The sequence below is a fragment of the Coenobita brevimanus genome, chromosome 8, assembly GCF_032717465.1.
Source record: "Coenobita brevimanus isolate Jiangsu-jjx chromosome 8, ASM3271746v2, whole genome shotgun sequence".
Lineage (NCBI taxonomy): Eukaryota > Metazoa > Arthropoda > Malacostraca > Decapoda > Coenobitidae > Coenobita > Coenobita brevimanus.
In genome coordinates this window covers 11,229,197-11,251,180 of record NC_136961.1, presented here as the reverse complement: position 1 = coordinate 11,251,180, position 21,984 = coordinate 11,229,197, and the positions used below count along the sequence as shown (strand labels likewise).

Sequence of the window (21,984 nt, the reverse complement as noted above, 5' to 3'; positions counted from 1 at the left end):
AGTAGAAAAGAGGAGGGAAGGATGATGAGGAAAAGTTGTTAGAAAGATTTTTGGCAAGGTGCCAGAAGGAGCGGGAAGAATTCGAGTTGGAGAGTTGAGAGCATTTAGTATGGATGAAATTATTTTTAGTAGAGCGAAGAACAGACTTAGAATGATTCCGGGCAGAAACATAAAGATTATGTGATTCAGGGGTGGGTTGGCTCCGGTACCTTTTGTAGGCCTTCTCCTTGTTGCGGACAGCATTAGAACAAGCATGATTAAACCAAGGCTTTCTTGCATTAGTCAAAGGATATGAGAAAGGAATGTATGCTTCCATGCCCGAGAGAATAACCTCCGTAATGCGCAAGGCACACTCAGATGGCTCACGGCCATGGAAGCAATAATCATTCCAGGGAAAATCAAAGAAGTACTGCTTGAGGGCCTCCCAGTCCGCAGCTCCAAAATGCCACAGACGACGTTTCCCTGGAGGGTCAACAGGCCGTACCGGAGTGATAGGACAGGTTAAGGTAATAAGGTTGTGATCGCAGGAGCCCAACGGAGAGAAAAGATTAACAGAGTAAGCAGAAGGATTAGTTGTGAGGAAGAGGTCAAGTATGTTGGAGCTCTCTCCAAGGCGGTCAGGGATACGGGTAGGGTGCTGTACAAGCTGCTCTAGGTCATTAAGGATAGAAAAGATGTAGGCTTGTTCACCAGGTGGATCCGTGAAAGGAGAGGAGAGCCAAAGGTGGTGGTGAACATTGAAATCTCCAAGAATGGAGATTTCAGAGAAAGGAGAAATGGACAGAATGTGTTCCATCGTAGAAGTAAGATAGTCGAAGAATTTTTGATAGTCAGTAGAATTAGGGGATAAGTAAACAGCACAGATATATTTAGTCAGAGAATGACAGGAAAGCCGAAGCCAGAGTGTGGAGAATTCAGAAGAATCAAGTTCAGGAACACGAGAGCAAGATAAGTCGTTGCGTATGTATACACAACAGCCACCTTTGGCTTTGAAATGAGTATAGAGAAAGTAGGAGGATACAGAAAAGGGTTTGCTGTCAGTTGCCTCAGACAGCTGAGAAGGTGAGGTTTAGAGGAGGAGAGGTGGTGCTCAACAGAGCGAAAGTTAGATGAAAGGCCGTGAATGTTGCAGAAATGAAGAAGAAGAGAGTCAGACAGTGGTTCCAGGCACCTCGAGTCGTCACCGGGAGAGGGGCAGATGGAGGGGGCATTTATGGTCCCCCCCCCTGGGGACTCCGAGGCTGGGTGAATTGACGCCATTTTTAGTGAATTTTGAATAGGAAGTGTTGTGTGTACTGTGCATGTAGTTTGGTGAAGATAGAGAAATTTGTACTGGAGAGCATGCTGGCCTACTCTCTGTGTAACTGAGACACTGAAAAAGTTCAGCAAAGGGGGATGGTCAGGAACTAGTCCTGAGGGCTGATGAAACGGGAGCTCCAGCACTCCCTGTCATCAGTAGTATGACTTAACTACTGAAAATACAGTCACTCGATATTACCTGCTTGAATGCAAATGCTTTGATTATACTTACAGTAAAGACAACTGAGATTCATACAGCATACCATTACTACCTTCACAACAACTTGGCCTAGCATCACACGGTACAACATACCGAACTGCAATAAGAAGTCACCATTTTCACATGGATACACATTATGGTTTGTCTCCCCTATCCTGGCAGAGACTTCCCTCATTTTGCAGCTTATTTCTCATACTGTAGTTCAGTGGCAGAATAAAGGCCATCTCACACTGGAAGGTATGCAAACCAAGTTATGCATGCATGCTAATTATGTTTGAGCTGTAACTGTGCTATGCATGTGTTAATTATGTTTGAACTGTAACTGTGCTATGCATGTGTGCTAATTATGTTTGAACTGTGATTGTGCTATGCATGTGTGTTATGTTTGAAATGCAACTGAGTTTATTCAGTTACAGTAGATACCTCATACGAAATCTATTCTACATATGCAATGTAGCACTGCTTCTGGTAAGAGTTACCTCAATGAATAAGCTTGGCTGAAATTCAAGACATGTAGCACATATAAATAACCCGACTGTCTGAAGAAAATACAATGGCTCTCCATAACACTATGACTGACACCATATTCAAGTGTCAATCTCTTACTACAGCTAAGCATTCAAGATGCAGAAATACAGTAATTAGGTATATTAATGGATTGTGTGGTAGTGTACAGGTTACAGTATACTGGACCCATTAAAGTTCTTGTTACCGTTTGTGGCACAGTTCATCACTACTCTTTACATAATGTTCGGGTAGAAATGATTACATTCATAAATATATGTGTCCTTACTTATCATAACTTTTCATGCAGATGACTTGTATATTTTTGGCCAGAATCGTGTTAAAAGTATTTTGTCTTGTTAAAACCTACTTCACCTGTTCTTAAGGCTAACCATCCAGGTCTACCTCCAGTTCCTTCTTATGTTTTGTTAAAAATATCTTTACTTCTTCATCTTTCACTTCTCTTTTATGTTCTGATGGCTCTGTTACTGTTCTCCTTTGACAAAACTGAACCTAACGTATGATATACAGCACAGATAAAAGCTAACTGATAAGGAGGAGGTGACAGCGATACCCCTAAGTCTTCTATACTTCTTCAGGTGTGGAGTCTGACCCTAGTAAGCCTGGTTACTATGGCGGTGTCAATGGCGTGTGTGAGCGCCTCAGAGGACATCATTTACCACGGCACCACAGCAGCAACTGCCCACGTCACCAAGGCCACTTTATGGGCGTTACAGACACTCACACAGAACAGTAAGTTGGGACTGGGAGTGCTGAAACATTTTTGTCATAATCATTATTACAATTGACTGACATGGAACCCACCTAAACTACCAGCACTTTATACAATACTGCTCAGATACATACTGTAGGTGTTTTTAAGGCGCCAGATCTACATATGGCAGCGTAAGAAAACTACTTAGGCCCAATTAACCATTATACAAAATGTTAAAGCGTCACTGGGCACTGAACTTAGGGCACTAAACGATGGAAGGGTGAGAGCATACTATAGCCAAGATAAAGCGTGTGTAACTTCTACTAAGTGAATCCTAACGAGTCTTGGAGATGCTGTAACTAGGTAAGTTGTATCAAAGACAGTTATTGTGAAGTGGATTCCTTAAGAACTAGTAAGATGAGAAAAATAAACCAGGATATGAGATTTCTGACAGATAGTAACCCACAAGAAGCAGCGAGGGCAGAGTCTAATCCCGTTTACTTGTTAAAGAGGTAAACCTCATATGCATTCTAGAATTTCCCAGGGAAATTATGATTTATCAATCACAGTAAATATGTAATGGTTCACATTTAAATTGTATTTATTCTACGTCTTGAATATTGAGCTGCATCCCTCGAATACAAAAAAGTTCTGGTTAAAGAATGTTATCGTATAGCACTGTTTGCTACCATTAGACTATGGGAAATCAATAAAAAAAGGACTGAAACTCCCTCAGGTTAAAATGAATGAACATGGTCCAATAATGCGTAAGAATGAGAGGGCTGGAGTCCTCTAACAGGAATCGTTATAATTTATTTTCAGCGTGGTTTGACATTGTGATAGATGGATTATGCCAATCAATATAATATAGACATCTTTGTTCCCTGCCTTCTGAAGTTCTTTGGGATTATATACGGTACCTAGAAATATTTTGCATAGAATTTCATTGTTATTGTTTTCCTAGAATGTTTCAGGCTGTTCATCCTGGTTTAATAAATTTCCACTATCCATTTACAGCAGTTTAACCTAAGAGAAGTGGATGAGACACAATATTTAATAGTCAGTTGCAATGGAACTGTTAGAGCAGAAAATTATTCTGGAAAGAGATTCGAAATGAAGAAGTGAAACTGATAGAACATGTGAATGTGTGAGGGGGAGAAAATGGAAGAATTTTAAACACGTGGAATTAATGTAACGGGGAGATAAAAAAAAAAAAAAAAGAGAGAGAGAGAGAGAGAGAGAGAGAGAGGATGATGAAGGGAATGGTGAGAGCGGTGGGACTGTAAATACAGCATAACTGGTTTTGATGTGGTGCAGAGAAGGAATGAAGTGCCAGGAAACGTCACTGGCAGAGGTGAAGAATGCTGTGATACAACTGAAGAATGGAAGAGAAGCGGGGAATGACGAGGTCTATGCAGTGATGATTAAATGTAGTAGAGAGATTGGACTGAAGAGTTTAAGACGTGTAGGAAAGTGAAACTGTGCCAGAAGAGTGGAAAGGGAAAGTGATTGTACCCTTTTGAGAGAATAAAGGCTACAAATGTGAGTGCAAAAGTTATTTGTGAGTTAAATCTATCGAGCACTGTAGGAAAGGTATATGGAAGATTTATAAAAGAAAAAGTAGGGGATATGACAGAATGCCCGGTGAGGGACGAACAGACTGGCTGTAGGAGTGGTAGAAGATGTGTGGATCAAATATGTGTAACGAGACATACAGCGGAGAAGGTTTGTGAGGACTGTAAGGGATGTATGTCATTGATGGATCTAGATAAAAGCACACACACACACACACACACACACACACACACACACACACACACACACACATATATATATATATATATATATATATATATATATATATATATATATATATATATATATCCCATTGACTCCCAGAGTTCCTGTGCGGGTGATTTTGCTGGAAGGGTGCTAGGCATACCGCCCTGCATATATCGGCTCATAGTCACGAAGCTCATAGGTACAGCTCCGAGCAGATGAATGGGAAACACTAACTCAGCTCTGGAACACACGCGGAGGGTCGCCTCTAGCTGACGTGTTACTATCCGGGAGAGGGGGAGAGAAGGCAGGGAAGGGTAGGGGGGGTGATAGTGGGGGTGGTGGCCGTTAAGGAGGGTGGGCTGTGGCTAACTCAGAAATGGTGGGGGAGGAGGGGGAGAGGTTGGAGGGGAGTGATAATGGTTACCATTTCAGCAATACCTTACTTTAGGTGAATTATACTGGCCTTATGTCGAGCTGCTGTTTGTGTAAGCTATGGTAATCAGTTGGGTGTAAATCCGTGAGCCGTATCTGTCAGCACAATTTCCAAATGTTAATGACTCATACTCGTTAAATAAGGTAATGGTCGTGGATTGGTGGGGAATAGAGGGGAGTCAGGAGGTGGGGTGATAGTAAGGTTGGCAACAATGATAAATCAGAGATAATGTGTGGGATATTATACTCCTTCAGCCTCATGCAACTCTGTAAAACCTTTACATTTATATGGGGTAATACCAGTAAATATGTAGTAATTAATAGCTCATATTCACGTAAGACAAATTCGTAAGGTAAGGTTTCCCACCATGAACCAAGGTGTTGACGGTGCTGCCAACTTTTCGAGTGGCATTGCAGCTGGATTCGTCATGGAGCAAAGACTTGATCGCGTAGCACAACAAAGCCGTATCACTGGGATGAGGAAGAGTGTGATGTCTGTTCGCGACATAGCCACCAGCATGGGAATATCTGTGAGAACAGTTTTGAGATGGATCCATAGGTAAGCATAGAGATGAAGATGCTACACATGATGAATCATTAATAACTGTATGGACAGTTTGTAGGTGATAACTTGACATAAAGCAGCAGTTGTTACAAATGTGTTCCACAGATGGGAGGAGAGTGGTAATCTGGAGAACCTGTCTCGCAGTAGGCCACCACGCTGCATTACTCTTGCTGTGGACCAGGATATTGTATCCAAGGCACAGCAAAACCCGCTCACAAATGCAGTAGCCATCCGTGACGCTATGCACCTTGAAGCCAGTGAGTGGACAGTGAGGCGGCTGCTGCACGAGGTGGGGATACATCACAGAGTGTCTTCGGCCAAGGAGAGGCTTACCAATATGCTGGTAGGGAGGATGAATTTTGGGGCCGCATCATCTGGATGGATGAAAAGACGTTGATCTACTACCCACGGCAAGCACCAGTGTTGGAGGCGCAACACTACTCGGTAACTACAAATTCACATTTGCGGTCCATCTGATGAACGAAATTAATGATTACATTACATGAAACCTATGCATGCATTTATATTAAATATGACAATATATAAAGTATTTCAAGCTATATATTCCCACAGGTATGAATGGCAAAACATTTACAAGGAGGCAAGGAGTGGTCACCAGTCCATCAACACATGGGATTGGGTAAGCCTCCATGGAATGGGAGATATCCACTACATAGAGGGCCCATTCAATGCTAGGAAGTATATTGATATATTGGATAATTTCTTATTGCCCTCTTTCAACGACAGGAACCATCCTTTCCCTCCTGGTCCTTTTATTTTGTCCACGACCGCTGCCCTGTTCACTTAGCTCGAGTTGTGCAGGACTGGTTCCAGCGTCATCCCCAGTTCGAGTTACTGCCCTGGCCAAGCAAGGGTACTGACTGTAATCCAATAGAAAATATCTGGAGATCAGTGATGAACACCTGGGAGCCTGGCTGTGGGCGCACAAGACAGGAACTCATGAACCATATCAGCAAGGTGTGGGAGCCATTTCGAGCACAGCCTGACCTCATGAGACGCCACATCGCAAACATGCCTGCCAGACTTCAGGCTGTTATTGAGAAGGAGGAAGGATGGACTGGATACTGAAGACATAATATCTACTGTGCAGTTTTCAGATGTTAAATGTTTTACTTATTACTTTCTGTTCCATACCACATGCTTTAGATGGACAAGGTGTTAGGTTAGGTAAGGTTAGGTTATTGTGTATTAATGTGTATGTGTCCTGCTATGCTTCATTTCCTGCACTGCTCTAATGTTATAACTGTTTCCAATGCTTTCAGATTCCAGTGATGATTGTGGCTGTGACGAATGGCGTAGACCAGTGGTGTCAAACTCAAATCTTTCCCAAGGGCCACATATCACTTTGGTGGATCATCTGAGGGCCAAGTCTACAAAAACTATATATAATACCGAAAAGCCGCAGCCTTTTCAAGCTATCGGAAAAGTTCGGTACAACTCCTAACTCTAGAAGTGGCATTGGCTTCTGCTTCAAGTTATTAATAGTAACTAAGTTTCGTGACACGTGTTCACCACTATATTATTCAATTGGTATTTTCATCAGTCAGATTAGCAATAAATAATTCCCAACAGTGCTGTATTATTTGTTCCCTTGATCATATGACGTATTTTATGGCATTTTCCGGTTGTTATTTCTTATTTTTTCTTAACTCATTGCAGGCCACTGTTTTCCTCTTTAACCCGCCCCATCCCGACCACTTTTCCATCACTGACTCCCCCCAATCCTGACCATTTTTGGATTTTTTTTTTTTTTTGGGCTCAAACCTCTGCTTTTGGTGAGAAACATCGAAAACTCATAGAGAAATCGCTCACCTGAGGTTTAAAATACTCAATACAGGTAGCAGTACCTCCTCTCCTTACTGTGTTTTCTATCAGGCTGGCTCCAAAGAAAACGAGTTCAATGGGAGGGTAACCATTCCACACCACTCATTAACTATTTATTTATTTATTTGGTATGAATTTATATGTAGTACAAGGGTATATTGGTTTTCACACAGTAATATAGGCAATATAAGCATTGTTTCACTCACGAAACACATCAACATACCCGACCTTTTTTGGCAACATTACCTGATCATCATTTCTGACTGTTTCTTCCTCTAATGCCAAGTAAAGTTTGTCCTCCACATTTCATCAATTGGGAAATCACTCTGGCCCTGAACTTCGTACTGTGGCACGACATGTCTTTACTGGCCAGGTCACTGGTAACGGGTGAATTGCCGAGGCAATGGCGTGGGGGGGGGGAGGTCTTGCTGGGTAAGGCATTGTCCCTGCCTGGCATCATGTAGAGGAAGGTGTCCCATGTATATGTACCAAAAATCACTCGCGAAAATTGAAAATTGTGCAAATTAGGGACCTTGCAATTGATTCGCGTTTATGTATGCCGAAGGGATTGGCAGTGACAAAACGTGTGGACGTTTATTCACGTCAACGGGACGCGGCGGGTTAAGGGCCACATGTGGCCCACAGACTATCTGTTTGACAATTCTGGCATAGACATTTTCATTATTTTTAATACCTTTGTATTGTGTATTTAAATGTTAATTATTTCCACTGAGAGACTTTTATATATCATTTTTATACAATCAATGCACATATTGCCTTGTTCTTTACACGGTTGCCGCGAGTGACAGGTCTTTCCTTTTTATACACATGCATATAATGTTTGCATATCACTTTGGGTGCATTATAATGAATGATATTGGCCACAATCGGTACTCTACGAGTATATTATGGTAATTATTAACATGCTAACGCTTATAAAAATGTCAGTTATCCGAAATACAAAACCAAACCATTGGAGTGGCCACTCATGAAGTCGACACCAGATCGTTGGTTGATTCATCATAAACTCTGACACATTTCTACACAAATACAGTGATATCATACCATCAATTGTTTGTTCACTGTTGATGACAAACGAGAGAAAAACACAGAGCTGTCCTGACACTGAGCTGCCCTATTACATGCAAACATACACAATCAGTTGCACAACTAGTCACACACAGTCACGCACATAAATTAAGCTTATAGTTGCATGCTAAAAAGTATAATACTCTATTATATTTCTTCTAGCATGGAATCCATAATAATAAGTTAAGTGACTGGTCACATCAAGGTCTTAATTCATGTAAAACGAAATTGAAACCACATGTCTTTCCAAATGCCAACTCCTATTTCCCACCCTACCTACGTCCAACATCCCCTACTTCTATCCCAACACGCTCGTCCCTCACTCAATGTCTCCTTCCCGGCTGTAGCAAGCCGTGAAGAAGCAATTCATAGCTAATGTGCTCAGGTTAGGATGGAGTTTCGGACTGATCCCCACCGATATTCCATGAGGTTAAACGAATATAATATCCTGCAGATTATCACTAATTTACCATTGTTGGCAACCTTACTATCACCCCACCTCCTGACTCCCCTCTATTCCCCACCAATCCACGACCACTATCATATTCAACGAGTATGAGTCATTAACATTTGGAAGTTGTGCTAACAGATACGGCTCACGGATTTACACCCAACTGATTACCATAGTTTACACAAACAGCAGCTCGACATTAGGCCAATATCATTCACCTGAAGTAGGGTATTGCTGAAATGGTAACCATTATCACTCCCCTCCAACCCCTCCCCCTCCTCCCCCACCATCTCTGAGTTAGCCACAGCCCACCCTCCTCAACGGCCACCACACCCACTATCACCCCCCCTACCCTTCCCTGCCTTCTCTCCCCCTCTCCCGGATGGTAACCTGTCAGCTAGAAGCGACCCTTCGCGTGTGTACCAGGGCTGAGTTAGTGTTTCCCCTTTATCTGCTCGGAACTGTACCTCCCCCGGGGTTCCTGTCCTTATTAAATTTTGACAATGCCCAGCGCTGTCCCATATTGAGGACACACACACATACACACACACACACACACACACACACACACACAAGGAGTCAAGGAAAACAGACGTGCGCCGACAGTGCTCCATACCGAGCCAGCACGGCCTGTGGCATTACCTAAATTAGTATCTTTATATGAGTCAAGCTCTGTACCAGGTTAGACTAAATGATTTTTTATTATTTAAAAAAAAAAAAAGTTTAAACAAGACTTGTTCAAAATGAAAAGAGAACCGAGTGGCGAAAGAATGCGCTCAGTCAGCTGAGGTTTGTTTAGACTACAACTGCCCTGGGGAATGTAAGTTATACTGTGCTTTTAGTATCGCAAAATGGACACATACTTTAGTAAAGCAAATTTGGAAAAGAAAAGGGATAAAGGTAGAAAGCAAGATGATGATTTCTACCAAGAACTGGTTGAAGTGGAGACTCACAATAGACTGGTTGAACGTGTACACAAACTGGAGATGGCTTTCAAAAATGAAATTGATGAAATAAAGAAGCAGATGCACTTGCAAAAGGAAGAAATAGAAAAACTAGGAAGGGAGGCCAACAAGAAAGACACAACCATCAGTGAACTAACAGTGGAACTGAGTACACTTAGGAAGAAAATGAGTGAAATGGCAAGTACAGTAGTCAATCACGAGAGGATTATGGAAGAGTTCAAAAAAGATACAGAGACAATTAGGCAAGTAAGCAGTCCGATAGACCAGAGCAGTGATATTGAGGAGAAGACAACACAGGTGAATGAAGCTGTGCAAAGCTACAACAATGATGTGGAAACCACGTATGCTGAAATGGTGAAAGTAAAGAAAGACTTAGAAACAAGGGTAGAGAAAAAAAGCATTAAAAAGGAAGTGAAAAGAATAATCTAAAACAACCCAAAGTTAGTCAGAGATTCAGTAGATATCAACAAATCTATAGTAATCACTGGTATAGAAGAGGAAGAAGTAAAAAACAAGATCACAAGAGACAAAAAGGAGATGGCAAATGTAATGAGCTTATTGAAAGAAGTATCAGAGGAAATCTGTAGTAAAGATATAGAGGAACACAAAAGGTTAGGGAAATACGAAAAAAGCAAGAAAAGACCTCTAAAGGTGACTTTCCAGAGTGTAAACACTGTGGAGGAGATACTAAAAAATGCAAAGAATCTTATGGAAAAAGAGGAGTTCAAAAATGTATGGATAAAAAGATGCCTAACACAAGAGGAACTGGAACTACTGAAAGAGAAGAGGGAGGAAATCAAAAACAAAAAACGAGGGAAGAACAGAAGAGGAGAAGAACACCTTTTTTTTTTTTTTTTTACAAAGTAATAGGATTGCAGGTACGAAAGTGGTACACAAACAGGAGGGAATAAAAAGGAGGAAGGTAGTAGAACCATGTCATGACAAGTATATAAACAAGATGATAAAGGTGATGTACTCAAATGTGGATGGAATGGTATCTAAATTACTAGAGATGAATGATTATGTCAGAGAAAATGAGCCACATATAATATGCCTAACTGAAACAAAATTAACACCAAGGATATCCAATAACATACTAAACTTAGAGGAATACAATATATGGAGAAGAGACAGAAATTTAAAAAAAGGAGGAGGAATTATAATATTAACTAAGAAAAATCTAAAAGTCAATGAAATAAAACTAGACATACCATCACAAGTAGAACTGATTGCAGTAGAGATCAACACATCAGAAGGGAAAGTAATTGTAGCCAATTTGTACATGCCACCCAGATCAAACACATGAGAAAGAGACGAATATGAGGACCTGGCGGAGAGTACAATTCAGAGTTTAAGATCATTACTACATAATATGGAAGAGAAATCGAAAGAATTATACTAACTGGAGATTTTAATACAAATATAAATTGGAATACTCTAGATATAACTAGGCAAGAAAGCTGTTGGGACCAAGAGCTCCTGGATCTCGTGCAAGAGTTTTTCCTAACGCAACATGTGAGGGAAACCACCAGAGAAAGAGGACTCGATGTACCTTCAGTGCTAGATCTAATATTTACTAGGCAAGAAAATGATATTGACAGTTTAATATATCACCCTCCACTTGGCAAAAGCGATCATGCAGGACTAAATTACAACTTCAGGATAGCAGATGACATAGTTAACAGCAATGAAAGTTACAAAAACAGCCTAAACTATAAAAAGGGAAATTATCAAGACCTAAAGAAGTATTTCTTAGAAGTTGATTTGGAAAACGAGCTTAGAGGACAAGATTTAAATGCTGTATATAAAAAATTCTGTGATTTTTATGAAATAGGAGTCCAGAAGTACATCCCACAGCACAAAGAAGCAGATAAGAAAATACAGAAATGGTTCAATACAGAATGTAAAAAATCAAAAGAAAGAAGAGATTTGTTGTGGAATAGATACAGAAGACACAATAGTGAAAGGGCGTATAATAATTACAAACAGGCAAGAAATGATTATACAAGAATAAGGAGGGAAGCCTAAAAACAGTTTGAGGAGGATATAATAAATAAAAGTACTGATCAACCAAAGCTATTTTACAGCTACATCAGAAGCAAAACCAAAGTAAAAGATATAATACAATCCATTACGGACGAAGGAATCCCTTATACACAAGAGAAAGATATTTGTGAAGCGCTAAATAAGAATTTCCAATTAGTTTTTACAGAAGAAAAAAATTTTGAGAGGGACTATGTGGAACATGCATGTCCACACATACTACCAGATATACAAATAGCAGAAAAAGTAATACAGGAGGAGTTAAGCAAATTAGACAGAGGAAAAGCAAGTGGTCCTAATGAAATTTCATGTTGGGTACTACGAGAATGTGCAAAGGAGTTAAGTAAACCATTATTTTTAATTTTCAAGAAATCCTGGAGTCAAGGTAAACTACCTGATATTTGGAAGAAAACAAATATTGTCCCCTTATTCAAGAAAGGAAATAGATAAAATCCACTCAACTACCGACCAGTATCACTGACCAGTGTTGTAAGTAAGGTATTAGAAAGGCTTATAAGAAAAGCTTGGGTAAATCATGTAGAAGAACAGTATGATAACAGAAAGACAGTTTGGTTTCAGAAAAGGAAAATCATGTGTTACTAATCTGTTGAGCTACTATGACAGAGTAACAAACACAATACAGAAAAGAGAAGGATGGGTGGACAGTATCTATTTAGATTTCAAGAAAGCATTTGACACAGTGCCACACCAAAGACTTTTATGGAAACTGTACCATCAAGGAGGAATTCGAGGAAAACTGTTTTGTTGGATGCAAGATTTTCTCATAAAAAGAGAAGTGAGAACAGTACTAAGGGGCAACTACTCATCATGGAAAGAAGTGACTAGTGGAGTACCACAGGGTTCAGTGCTGGCACCAATCATGTTTTTAGTGTATATAAATGTTATAAACAGTAACACTGGAAATGAAAGCTATCTGAATATGTTTGCAGATGATGCAAAAATACAAAGGAGAATTCCTAACACAAACTCTTGTAAAGAGCTACAAGAAGAATTATATAAACTTCATGAATGGAGTAATGCATGGGAAATGGAATTCAATGTGGACAAGTGTCATGTAATCAAGTTTGGTAAAAGTGGAAAAAGACTTGATTGGGATTATACATTAGGAAATAAAACCCTATACACATCAGAAAGAGAGAAGGACCTAGGTGTGATTATCAATAACAGACTATCTCCGGCTAACCACATCAGCGAGAAGGTACGGAACATGTATACACTGCTTGCAAATATGAGAATAGCATTGACGTACATAAATGAGGACATGCTAAGAAGGATAATAACATCATTCATTAGATCAACCCTGGAGTATGCATCAGTAGCTTGGAGTCCTCATCTCAAAAAACACATAGACAAGATTGAAGAAGTTCAAAGGGCTGCTACAAGATGGATACCAAGCTTAAGGGACATAAGCTACGAAGAAAGACTAAATAAACTGAATCTACCAACACTACAGGAGAGAAGGAAAAGAGGTGACATGAAAATGCTATATAAATGCATATCAGGGAAGGAGAAAATAAACATAAATGATTACTTAACATATGGGGAAGCATCAGCAAGAGGACACTGCAAAAAACTGCATAAGGAGAGAGGTGATAAAGAGGTAACGAAATTCAGTATCTCAAACAGAGCAATTGATCAATGGAATCCACTACCGAATGAAACAGTGTGTGCCAAAACAATTCACAAATTTAAGGATATGTACGATAAATATGGTTTAAGACACGGGACAGTACGAGCTTGACTCGTTCCTGTAAAGATACAATTAGGTAAGAACAATTAGATAAGAACACACACACACACACACACACACACACACACACATATATATATATATATATATATATATATATATATATATATATATATATATATATATATATATATATATATATATATTTATATGGATATGTATTTATATGTATGTATATATGTATATGTATATTGTCCAAGTGCTTAAGGATGCGAAAGTTGATGTATGTGGAATAACTGAAACTAAATGGAGGGGTGAAAGTGTGAGAGAACAGGAGTATGGATGGGGTATATGTGCAGGAGTAGGTGAGAATGAGGGGGCAAAAGAAGGAGTGTGTATAGTTGTGAGTAAAAGATGGAAGAAGAACATAAGAGATGATGGATGAGTTGGGTCAAGGATTGTGTGGGTAAGATTGAAAGTTGGAATACAGATGTGTGCGATTGTGTGCGTGTATGCGCCAATGCAAGATCGTGCAAGCAGAGCGAGAGAAGAGTTCTGGACAAATGTGGAAGTGTACATGGAAAAGTTTGGAAGGAATGAGAAAGTGTTTTTGATCGGTGATTGTAAAGCAGGGAATGTAAAGATGGATGGAATAGGTGGTGAGTTGGGTGTTCCTTCTGAGATAGATGAGAATGGCAGTGCATTAGTGGACATTTGTGCTGGGAGGGGGTTGGTGATAGCCAATACCCTCTTCAGGCACAAAATGATCCACAGGTATACATGGCGAGTGATGAGTGAAAGGAAGGCAATGATTGATTATGTGTGTGTGGATGAAAGGATGCGAAGATGTGTAATGGATGCAAGAGCTTATAGAGGTTGGGGGAGTGGACTTTCTGACCACTACTTGGTGGTGGCCAGAATCAAGATCCAAATAAGATGGAGAAATAGAAGGGAAGGACGGGAAGAAGGAGTATTTGCAAGGAGATTGGAGAGTTTACAAGACGATGAGAAAAAGGCAGAATATAAGAGAGAAATGGAGGAACGATTGGGTAAATATGAATTGGAGCAAATGGGGGACGTGGAAAGTGTGTGCAGGATATTCACAAAAGAAATATGTGCAGCATGTGATGTGGTGTGTGGGATGAAGAGAAGACGGAGGGGGGGTGCAAGGAACAGCGTGGTGGAATGAAGAGGTGAGACAGACTGTGGCACAAAAGAAGAAAGTATACAATGAATGGATAGGAAATTGGGGTGTGGAAGAAGTTGAGAGGCGGAAGAGAGAGTTATATGTAGAAAGAGAGAGAGAGGTGAAAAGATTAGTAAGAGAGAGTAAGAAGAGAGTGGATGAGGAATTGGAAGGAATTTGAGTGAAAAGTGGAGGGACTGTAAGAAAATGTTCTGGAAAGAGGTGAAGAGAATAAGACAGGGCGGAAGTGAAGTTAGCAGGGGAGTGAAAGATAATAGTGGTAGATTACTAGTGGAGAAGGGAGAAAAAGTGAGGAGGTGGAGAGAACACTTTAACCCGCCCAATCCCGACATTTTCTGAGCTTTGGTCTGCCCCAGTCCCGACTTTTTTGGACCATTTTTTTTTTTTTTTTTTTGCTCAAACATTCGCTTTTGGTCAGAAACTAAGGAAAATCACAAAGAAAGGTGTCTCTTGGGTCCAGAAATGGCTTACCTGGAGCACATAAGTTTGACAGGTACTACCATGCTCTATGAGTAGTCTTTTCGCCGTACGTTTTCTGTGGTGGCACGGGTTCTCTGAACTGATGCAGTATACGTTTATTATCATGTATTCGTATGTTGCAAATATGTATACCAGAAGTATATTGAGTTTTTTTACAGAAAAAAATGAGAAATAAGGTATGTACCATTGTGCAACCCTAGCGAAATCGGTCGATTATGTCACCGATGGATAACAAACATTGTTATTTCATCAGCTATTGTATTTTTCCATATTCCTTATTACTTCCACAATAACATCATACCATTTTCAACTTTATATAATTGTTTGTACATATTTTGAGGCATTATGACAAGAGTTAGCATAAAAGTAGCACTTATTTACCAAGTGAGATCATTTTATTTCATGCTTTTTTCAACTCAGATTCTATTTTTTCACCTTTTAGATTAATTATTACATAATATATAACCCACTTACATGTTATACAATTAGTTTGATAGATGTACTTGCTTTACGAAAAGAATTAGCATATGAATAGCGCTTATTTACCAAGTGACAACTTGGTCTTTCATGCTTTTTTCGACTCAGATTCTATTTTTTCACCATTGCAGCGGCCGTTACTAAAGATGTGAATAGAAGGTGTGATATGTTATGCGCATGTAGTGTGGTGTAGACAGTTGAAGGTAGAGGTATTATGAGAGCAGGCTGGCCTACTCTCTGTGTAAATGAATGCACTGAAAATGTTCAGAAAAGGGAGATGGTCAGGATCAAGTCCTGAGGGCTGGTGAAACGGGAGCTCCAGCTCTCCCTATAACCAGCTTGCCATCAACCTCGGGAGTACTGCCCTGTTCGACTGGTGCTACAGTCTACTCCCACAAACAGAAATGGAGGTGGGCAGGCCATGTAGCAAGAACAAGGGATAATCGATGGAGCAAGAGGTTGACTGACTGGACACCAAGAGATGGTAAGCGTAGCAGAAAAAGGCCAGACAGGAGGTGGAGAGATGAGATAGAGAAATTTGCAGGGAAAACGTGGCAAAGATTGGCTCAGTCAAGGAATTCGTGGAGAAGGTTGGGGGAGGCCTTTGTTCAGCAGTGGACTTATAATGGCTGGTGATTTTGATGATATATATATATATATATATATATATATATATATATATATATATATATATATATATATATATATATATATATATCCATCCATCATCCAATCCTACATTGTCCCATGAGGAGCGTAGGAGCCCGGGGCTAGGCAGTTGGTCCTGACAGTTAAGATGAGTGACCAACCTCACTCACCCCTGAGTGGCATTACGTGAGCAATAAACCCCAGCCACCCCTTGGATATAAACCTTCACCGGCTCAATCCGATTGGAGCACAATAATTAACCACTAAACCACCAGGTGCCAAAATTTGGTTATATGGTTACCACCCAGCATAGTAAATGGTTTCCTGGTGTACAGGAAACCATTTGGCTTGTCACTCAGTGTAGAGTCACCCACAGGCAGAAGGAAGAGGAAAGAATGAAGGAAAGAAAGACAGAAGAGGGAGTGTAAAGTCACCCGTAGGCAGAAGGACGAGGAAAGAATGTAGGAAAAAAAGACAGAAGAAGGAGTGTAAAGTCAATTGTAGGCAGAAGGACGAGGAAAGAATGAAGGAAAGAAAGATAGAAGAAGATGGAAGGAAAGAAGGATGGAGGAGAGGACAGAGCAGATGTCACTCTCGATTCTTGTAGTAGGAATTAAAGATGAATACAGTGAGTTGATCTTAATTTATTATCTTCAGAGAAAATCTAAGTTGAGCAGGGTATGTCTTACAGAGACAATATAATAAGTAAGTCTAGTTGGGCCCCTATTCTTGTTCACTCTCTCCACTACCTGTCGGTTCTAATGCTCGCCTCCTTCCGAGCTCTGCTTCCTAAATTCTGGTGAAGCAGGGGTCGTGTCACGTGTGTTACACTGTGGTTGGAAAGTTCCAGAAACCTGTGTGTGAGTATATGTGTATGTGTGTGTATGGTCACTAGGCTTTGTTCGTATGCTATCTCGCTGACACACTACCTATATCATCCCCTGACTTGCTACTTACTGTGTATTGTCAACATTTCCTCAGTTAACTTGCAAGATCATATCCTTTTCCCAGGCTTGCCTGGAGCTCCGTCCATCCATCTATTTATCTATCTATCTATTATGATTTGTAATTATAATATGGACTCATTGCTCGGCCACGCCGTTGAAGGTCCTTCGACAGCAATCATCATTGACATATGCTAATCTATTAGTACATAATACTGATTATAATATTGTATACATATAATATTCATAGTAAATTGCAATGATCCAGTAATATTACATTTTAAACAAGTTGTATACATATTTGAATAAATGCACTAAAGGTAAACTATTTAACTGTAATACAGTATGTACATGGGTTATTGTAGTGAAATGCATACATGCAAGAAAAAAAATAGTTTAAAATTAAGATTATGGTAAGAGTTATTAATATTTCATTTAAAGATAATGGTACTGGTATGCCATACTTCTATATCATGTGTCATTCTTCTTTGTATTTATTTATTTATTTATTTTTCATATTTTATATATATATATATATATATATATATATATATATATATATATATATATATATATATATATATATATATATATATTTAATACTATATACAAAATATGTACACTTCATTCAGGGCGGTTAACTTGGATGTTAACTCTCCTCTCACTAAATACTGACTCCAAATTTGCAATTCTTGCATGCATTCTGTGCATTGCGAACAGCAGTACTGCAAATACAATGCAGAAGATTATAAAGACAGTAGGTGCTGGGCTATACACATAATATGGGTTGAACATACTCAAACTCAAATCTTCCCAGGGCTTCATTGTTTCAATGATTAGTTGCATAGTTTCAAACTTAGGTGAAGTCAACTTAATACTTGTGCTCATGTTTAAGTCCATATCAGGCAGTGGGTGGAAATGTTTGTGTGTATGATTGAGGATGGCGTAGTGATTGATGGTGGATAAAGTGGACATGGATGGTGTAAATACCGCACAGTAGTCTGGTGCTATGTATAATCCTCAGGCTGAAGTATGAGATGGTGGTATATTATCTGGACAGACTATGTAAAGTGATGTGTTATGAGTGAAAAAAAAAAAACTGTGAGTGTCCGATGCGTTGACGGTGTACAAGCTTATCTGGAGCAAAAGTGAAGTTGCAATGATTATGAATATTGTTATTTCTGATGATAGCCATTTCACAAGGGACTGTATCAGGCTGAAACGTGAAAATGTACGCAGGACAAAGATGAACAGCATGTAAGGATGTGCGGCACTTTCGTTCAATCGTTGATTCACTTGTGAAAGTGACAGTGTTCCGTCTCTTGGAGACCATGATGAGTTCGGTGTCTGTGTTGATGTTGATGATAACCAAAGTGTTGTTATTTTTATACGGGAAGGGGTGTATTTGGTATACTATGAACAGGTTTTCAGTTATGAAAGGTGCATGAACTACTACTGATGGTGTTTTTGTTGCTTCTAAATATGGATAATATTGCATGAATTCCCTACTTCGGAACAAAGGCTTCAATTTATGTTTATGTATGCCTTGACTAATTATCTGACGTAGCTCATGAACTGGGAGTAAGTCAATTGTGATCTTGCCATCACCAGCATTCGAAATTCCTTGCATAAGTGCCCTGTAACGAACTCTAGTGTCGTCTAATTGTAGTAGAATCGTGTCAGTATGTTCTGTGATGATGGAGAAGTGTTGGAAAAGTGTTATGTTACCTTCCGTTTCATTTATTTTATCTACACTTTCGAGAGCTATGTTTTCTGCCTTTTTCAGATTTTTCACAATTGTCTTCATTGCTGAGTTCTGTCCTGTGATGAATTTATCTTGGTATGTTAGTACCTGAGCTATTTTATAAAATTTGTTGTTTATTTCTTTAAGGTCATCCTCTGTAGCCAATCCAAAGATGTTCCCAAGAACTGCGCCACCCAGGTCGAACAAACCGCGCTTTTGGCGAGTACGTGTGATGTTGTTCCTGTCGCTCAATACCTCCGTTCCATAAGATGGGAGATCTTGCATCATGATGAGCATAGTTGACTTTGCCTGTTCTATTTTCCATTTCGCTAACTTCACTATTTCATTCACTTCCTTTGTGTTATGTTCTTGTGAAACATACCTTCCTATCATGAAGTCCTGGGTTCGCATGGATTTCGCGAGATTTTCTAGATAAGAAGGTAATTCAGACAAATAATCCAGACTTATTTCAGTACTCATGACGTCTTTTACGATTGAAGTCGTGGCCGTTGGAGCTATGAGGCATCTTTGTCGTACTATGTGTTGGGGGTCTAAGTGCGCATATCCTCTTGCTATGTAGAGGAGAATCCATAGCATAAATCCCTTCATCGCTACCTACCGAAAAAAAATCTATTAATTTCCTAATATGGTCATGCTGTGGTCGATGATAGTGATGATGTGCATTACGGTTGATTGTTATTTCATTTATAGAAGGAGTTTAAATCGATATTTAATTCTCGTAAATGATGTACTGTAGATTTTATTGGAACAGTTGCGCCTATGTTTAATTGTTTGGTATATGACCTTAATTTCTTTTTGTAATCATTGCTGTTTTCTTGCTTGGTTTCTTGAGGTACGTTCGCCTGTTCGGTTGTATCCGATGCTGAATAATTATTGGATAATTCCCTTGAAACTCGTTTTAAATGGTCAATATGAACTTATTTCTCTTCGCCGTTTGACAGTGACTTAATTAAAACTTTGTTTGCTTTTATGTTAATTACTCTGTATGGGCCCTCAAATTTGGGGGATAATTTATTGTCTCTCGTATGAATGATACCATAAACAATGTCTCCTAAGCTGATAGGTGAATCTCTTGCCTTCTTGTTAAATGCCTCCGTCATTTCTTCCTTGGACATCGTTAATTGTTTTTTGACTCTTTTGTGTATGTCCTGGAATTCACGTAAACGGAGTTTAGAGTAATTATCGTAATTGTATATGGGCAGACTGTCACCTTCAGGGAGCTCATATGGTAGTTTTTTTATCTGTCCCATATATAATGAAATGTGGTGTGTCACCAATGGATTTATTTATAGATCCATTAATTGAGGCTTCTACTCTTGGAATCCAATCATCCCAGCTTGCATAATTTTCACTGAGAATGTGTCGTATCACATCTAACATCTTTTTGTTTTGTCTCTCTACTAACCCATTAGATGCTGGGTGATAGGCTAAAACGTAAACCTTTTTGATGTTGTATTGTTTACATATTTCTTGTAAGATCTCAGAATTAAATTCTCCTCCATTATCACTTATTAGTACCTTTGGGGTACTAAGGCGACATATTACATTATCTGTTATTGCCTTTGCTACTGTCTCTGCTGTCTTATCTTTAATTGGAGCTAAAATGACATAACGGGAAAAATGATCCGTTGCTACGAATAGGTATGATAATGGCATCTTGAGTAAATCAACAGCGACAACGTCCCATGGTTGATGTGGTACAGGGTAATTACCCATCGGTGCAGGTGTGATTGGGTATCCTTTGTGTTTTGCACATGATTCGCATCTGTCTATATGATTGTTTATATCTTTTCTTAATGAAGGCCAGTAATATAACAGCTGGGCTTGTTTGAATGTCTTATCCTTTCCAGGATGTCCTGCATGCGAGCTATCGTGTATCGTTCGTAATACTTGGGGTATCATGTCATTAGTTACTACCAACTGGTTAGTATTTCTTTGGCGTTTTGGTTGTTTAGAGTTAATCTTGTATAATGTATTATTGACCATTGTGATTTGTTCGAGTGGTACATGCAGTTTGGGTAATTGTATGTCATCTCCACTTTCTAACTTGTACATAACTTTAGACCATATTGGGTCAAGTCTTTGTGCTTTTGCGATATCATCTTGGTTTGGGATATTTCCTTTGAGATCTAATGCCGCGACCTGAATTGTGTTCGGGTTCCTGGATAATGCGTCAGCTACTATGTTCATTTTACCCTGTATATAATGAATTTGTACATTGTAGTTTTCAACTGTACATTTCCATCTTGCTCTCCTCCCAGAAACGAGTTTTTCTTTAAACATACCCACTAGTGGTTTATGGTCGGTGAATAAGTGGATTTCGTAACTATATACCAAATCTCGAAACTTTTGTAATGCAAAAACCACTGCAAGTGCCTTTAAGTCTGTAGTGCAATAATTTTTCTCTGCACCTTTTGTTTGTCTGCTGGCAAATGCAATTGGTTGATTCTTTCCTCTTTTATCTTCCTGCATCAGTACAGCCCCTAATCCTTTAAATGATGCGTCTGTACAAATAAGAAATGATTTTGTGTAATCCGGATATGCTAAACAAGGTGCATTTGTTAGTTTAATTTGTAGATTGTTAAATGCCCTTTTTTGTTCTTCTTCCCATTGGAATATAGCATCTTTTTTGAGTAGTTGGAATAGAGGAAAGGCTATATGAGAGAACTGTGGTACGAATGACCTATAGTACCCAGCTAGACCTAAAAATTGTCTGACTTCGTCAGTCGTAGTGGGTTCAGGAAAATCTCTCACTGCCTGTATTTTGTCATCGGTGGTGTGAATACCATTTGAACTTAATTTGTGGCCTAAGAAATTTATTTCCTTATAGCAAAATTTGCAT

At 39.4% G+C, this 21,984-nt stretch overlaps 1 protein-coding gene across 1 annotated transcript in view; it reads left to right on the top strand.

Annotated features, from left to right (window-relative positions):
• The window catches only part of LOC145406528 (putative glutamate receptor), a 131,836-nt gene that overhangs the window by 17,661 nt on the left and 92,191 nt on the right, over positions 1–21,984 (top strand). Inside the window, exon 5 of the mRNA XM_080277641.1 lies at positions 2,623–2,776. Within this exon, the coding sequence (XP_080133767.1) occupies positions 2,623–2,776 (154 nt within the window). The remainder of the gene's footprint in view (positions 1–2,622; positions 2,777–21,984) is intronic.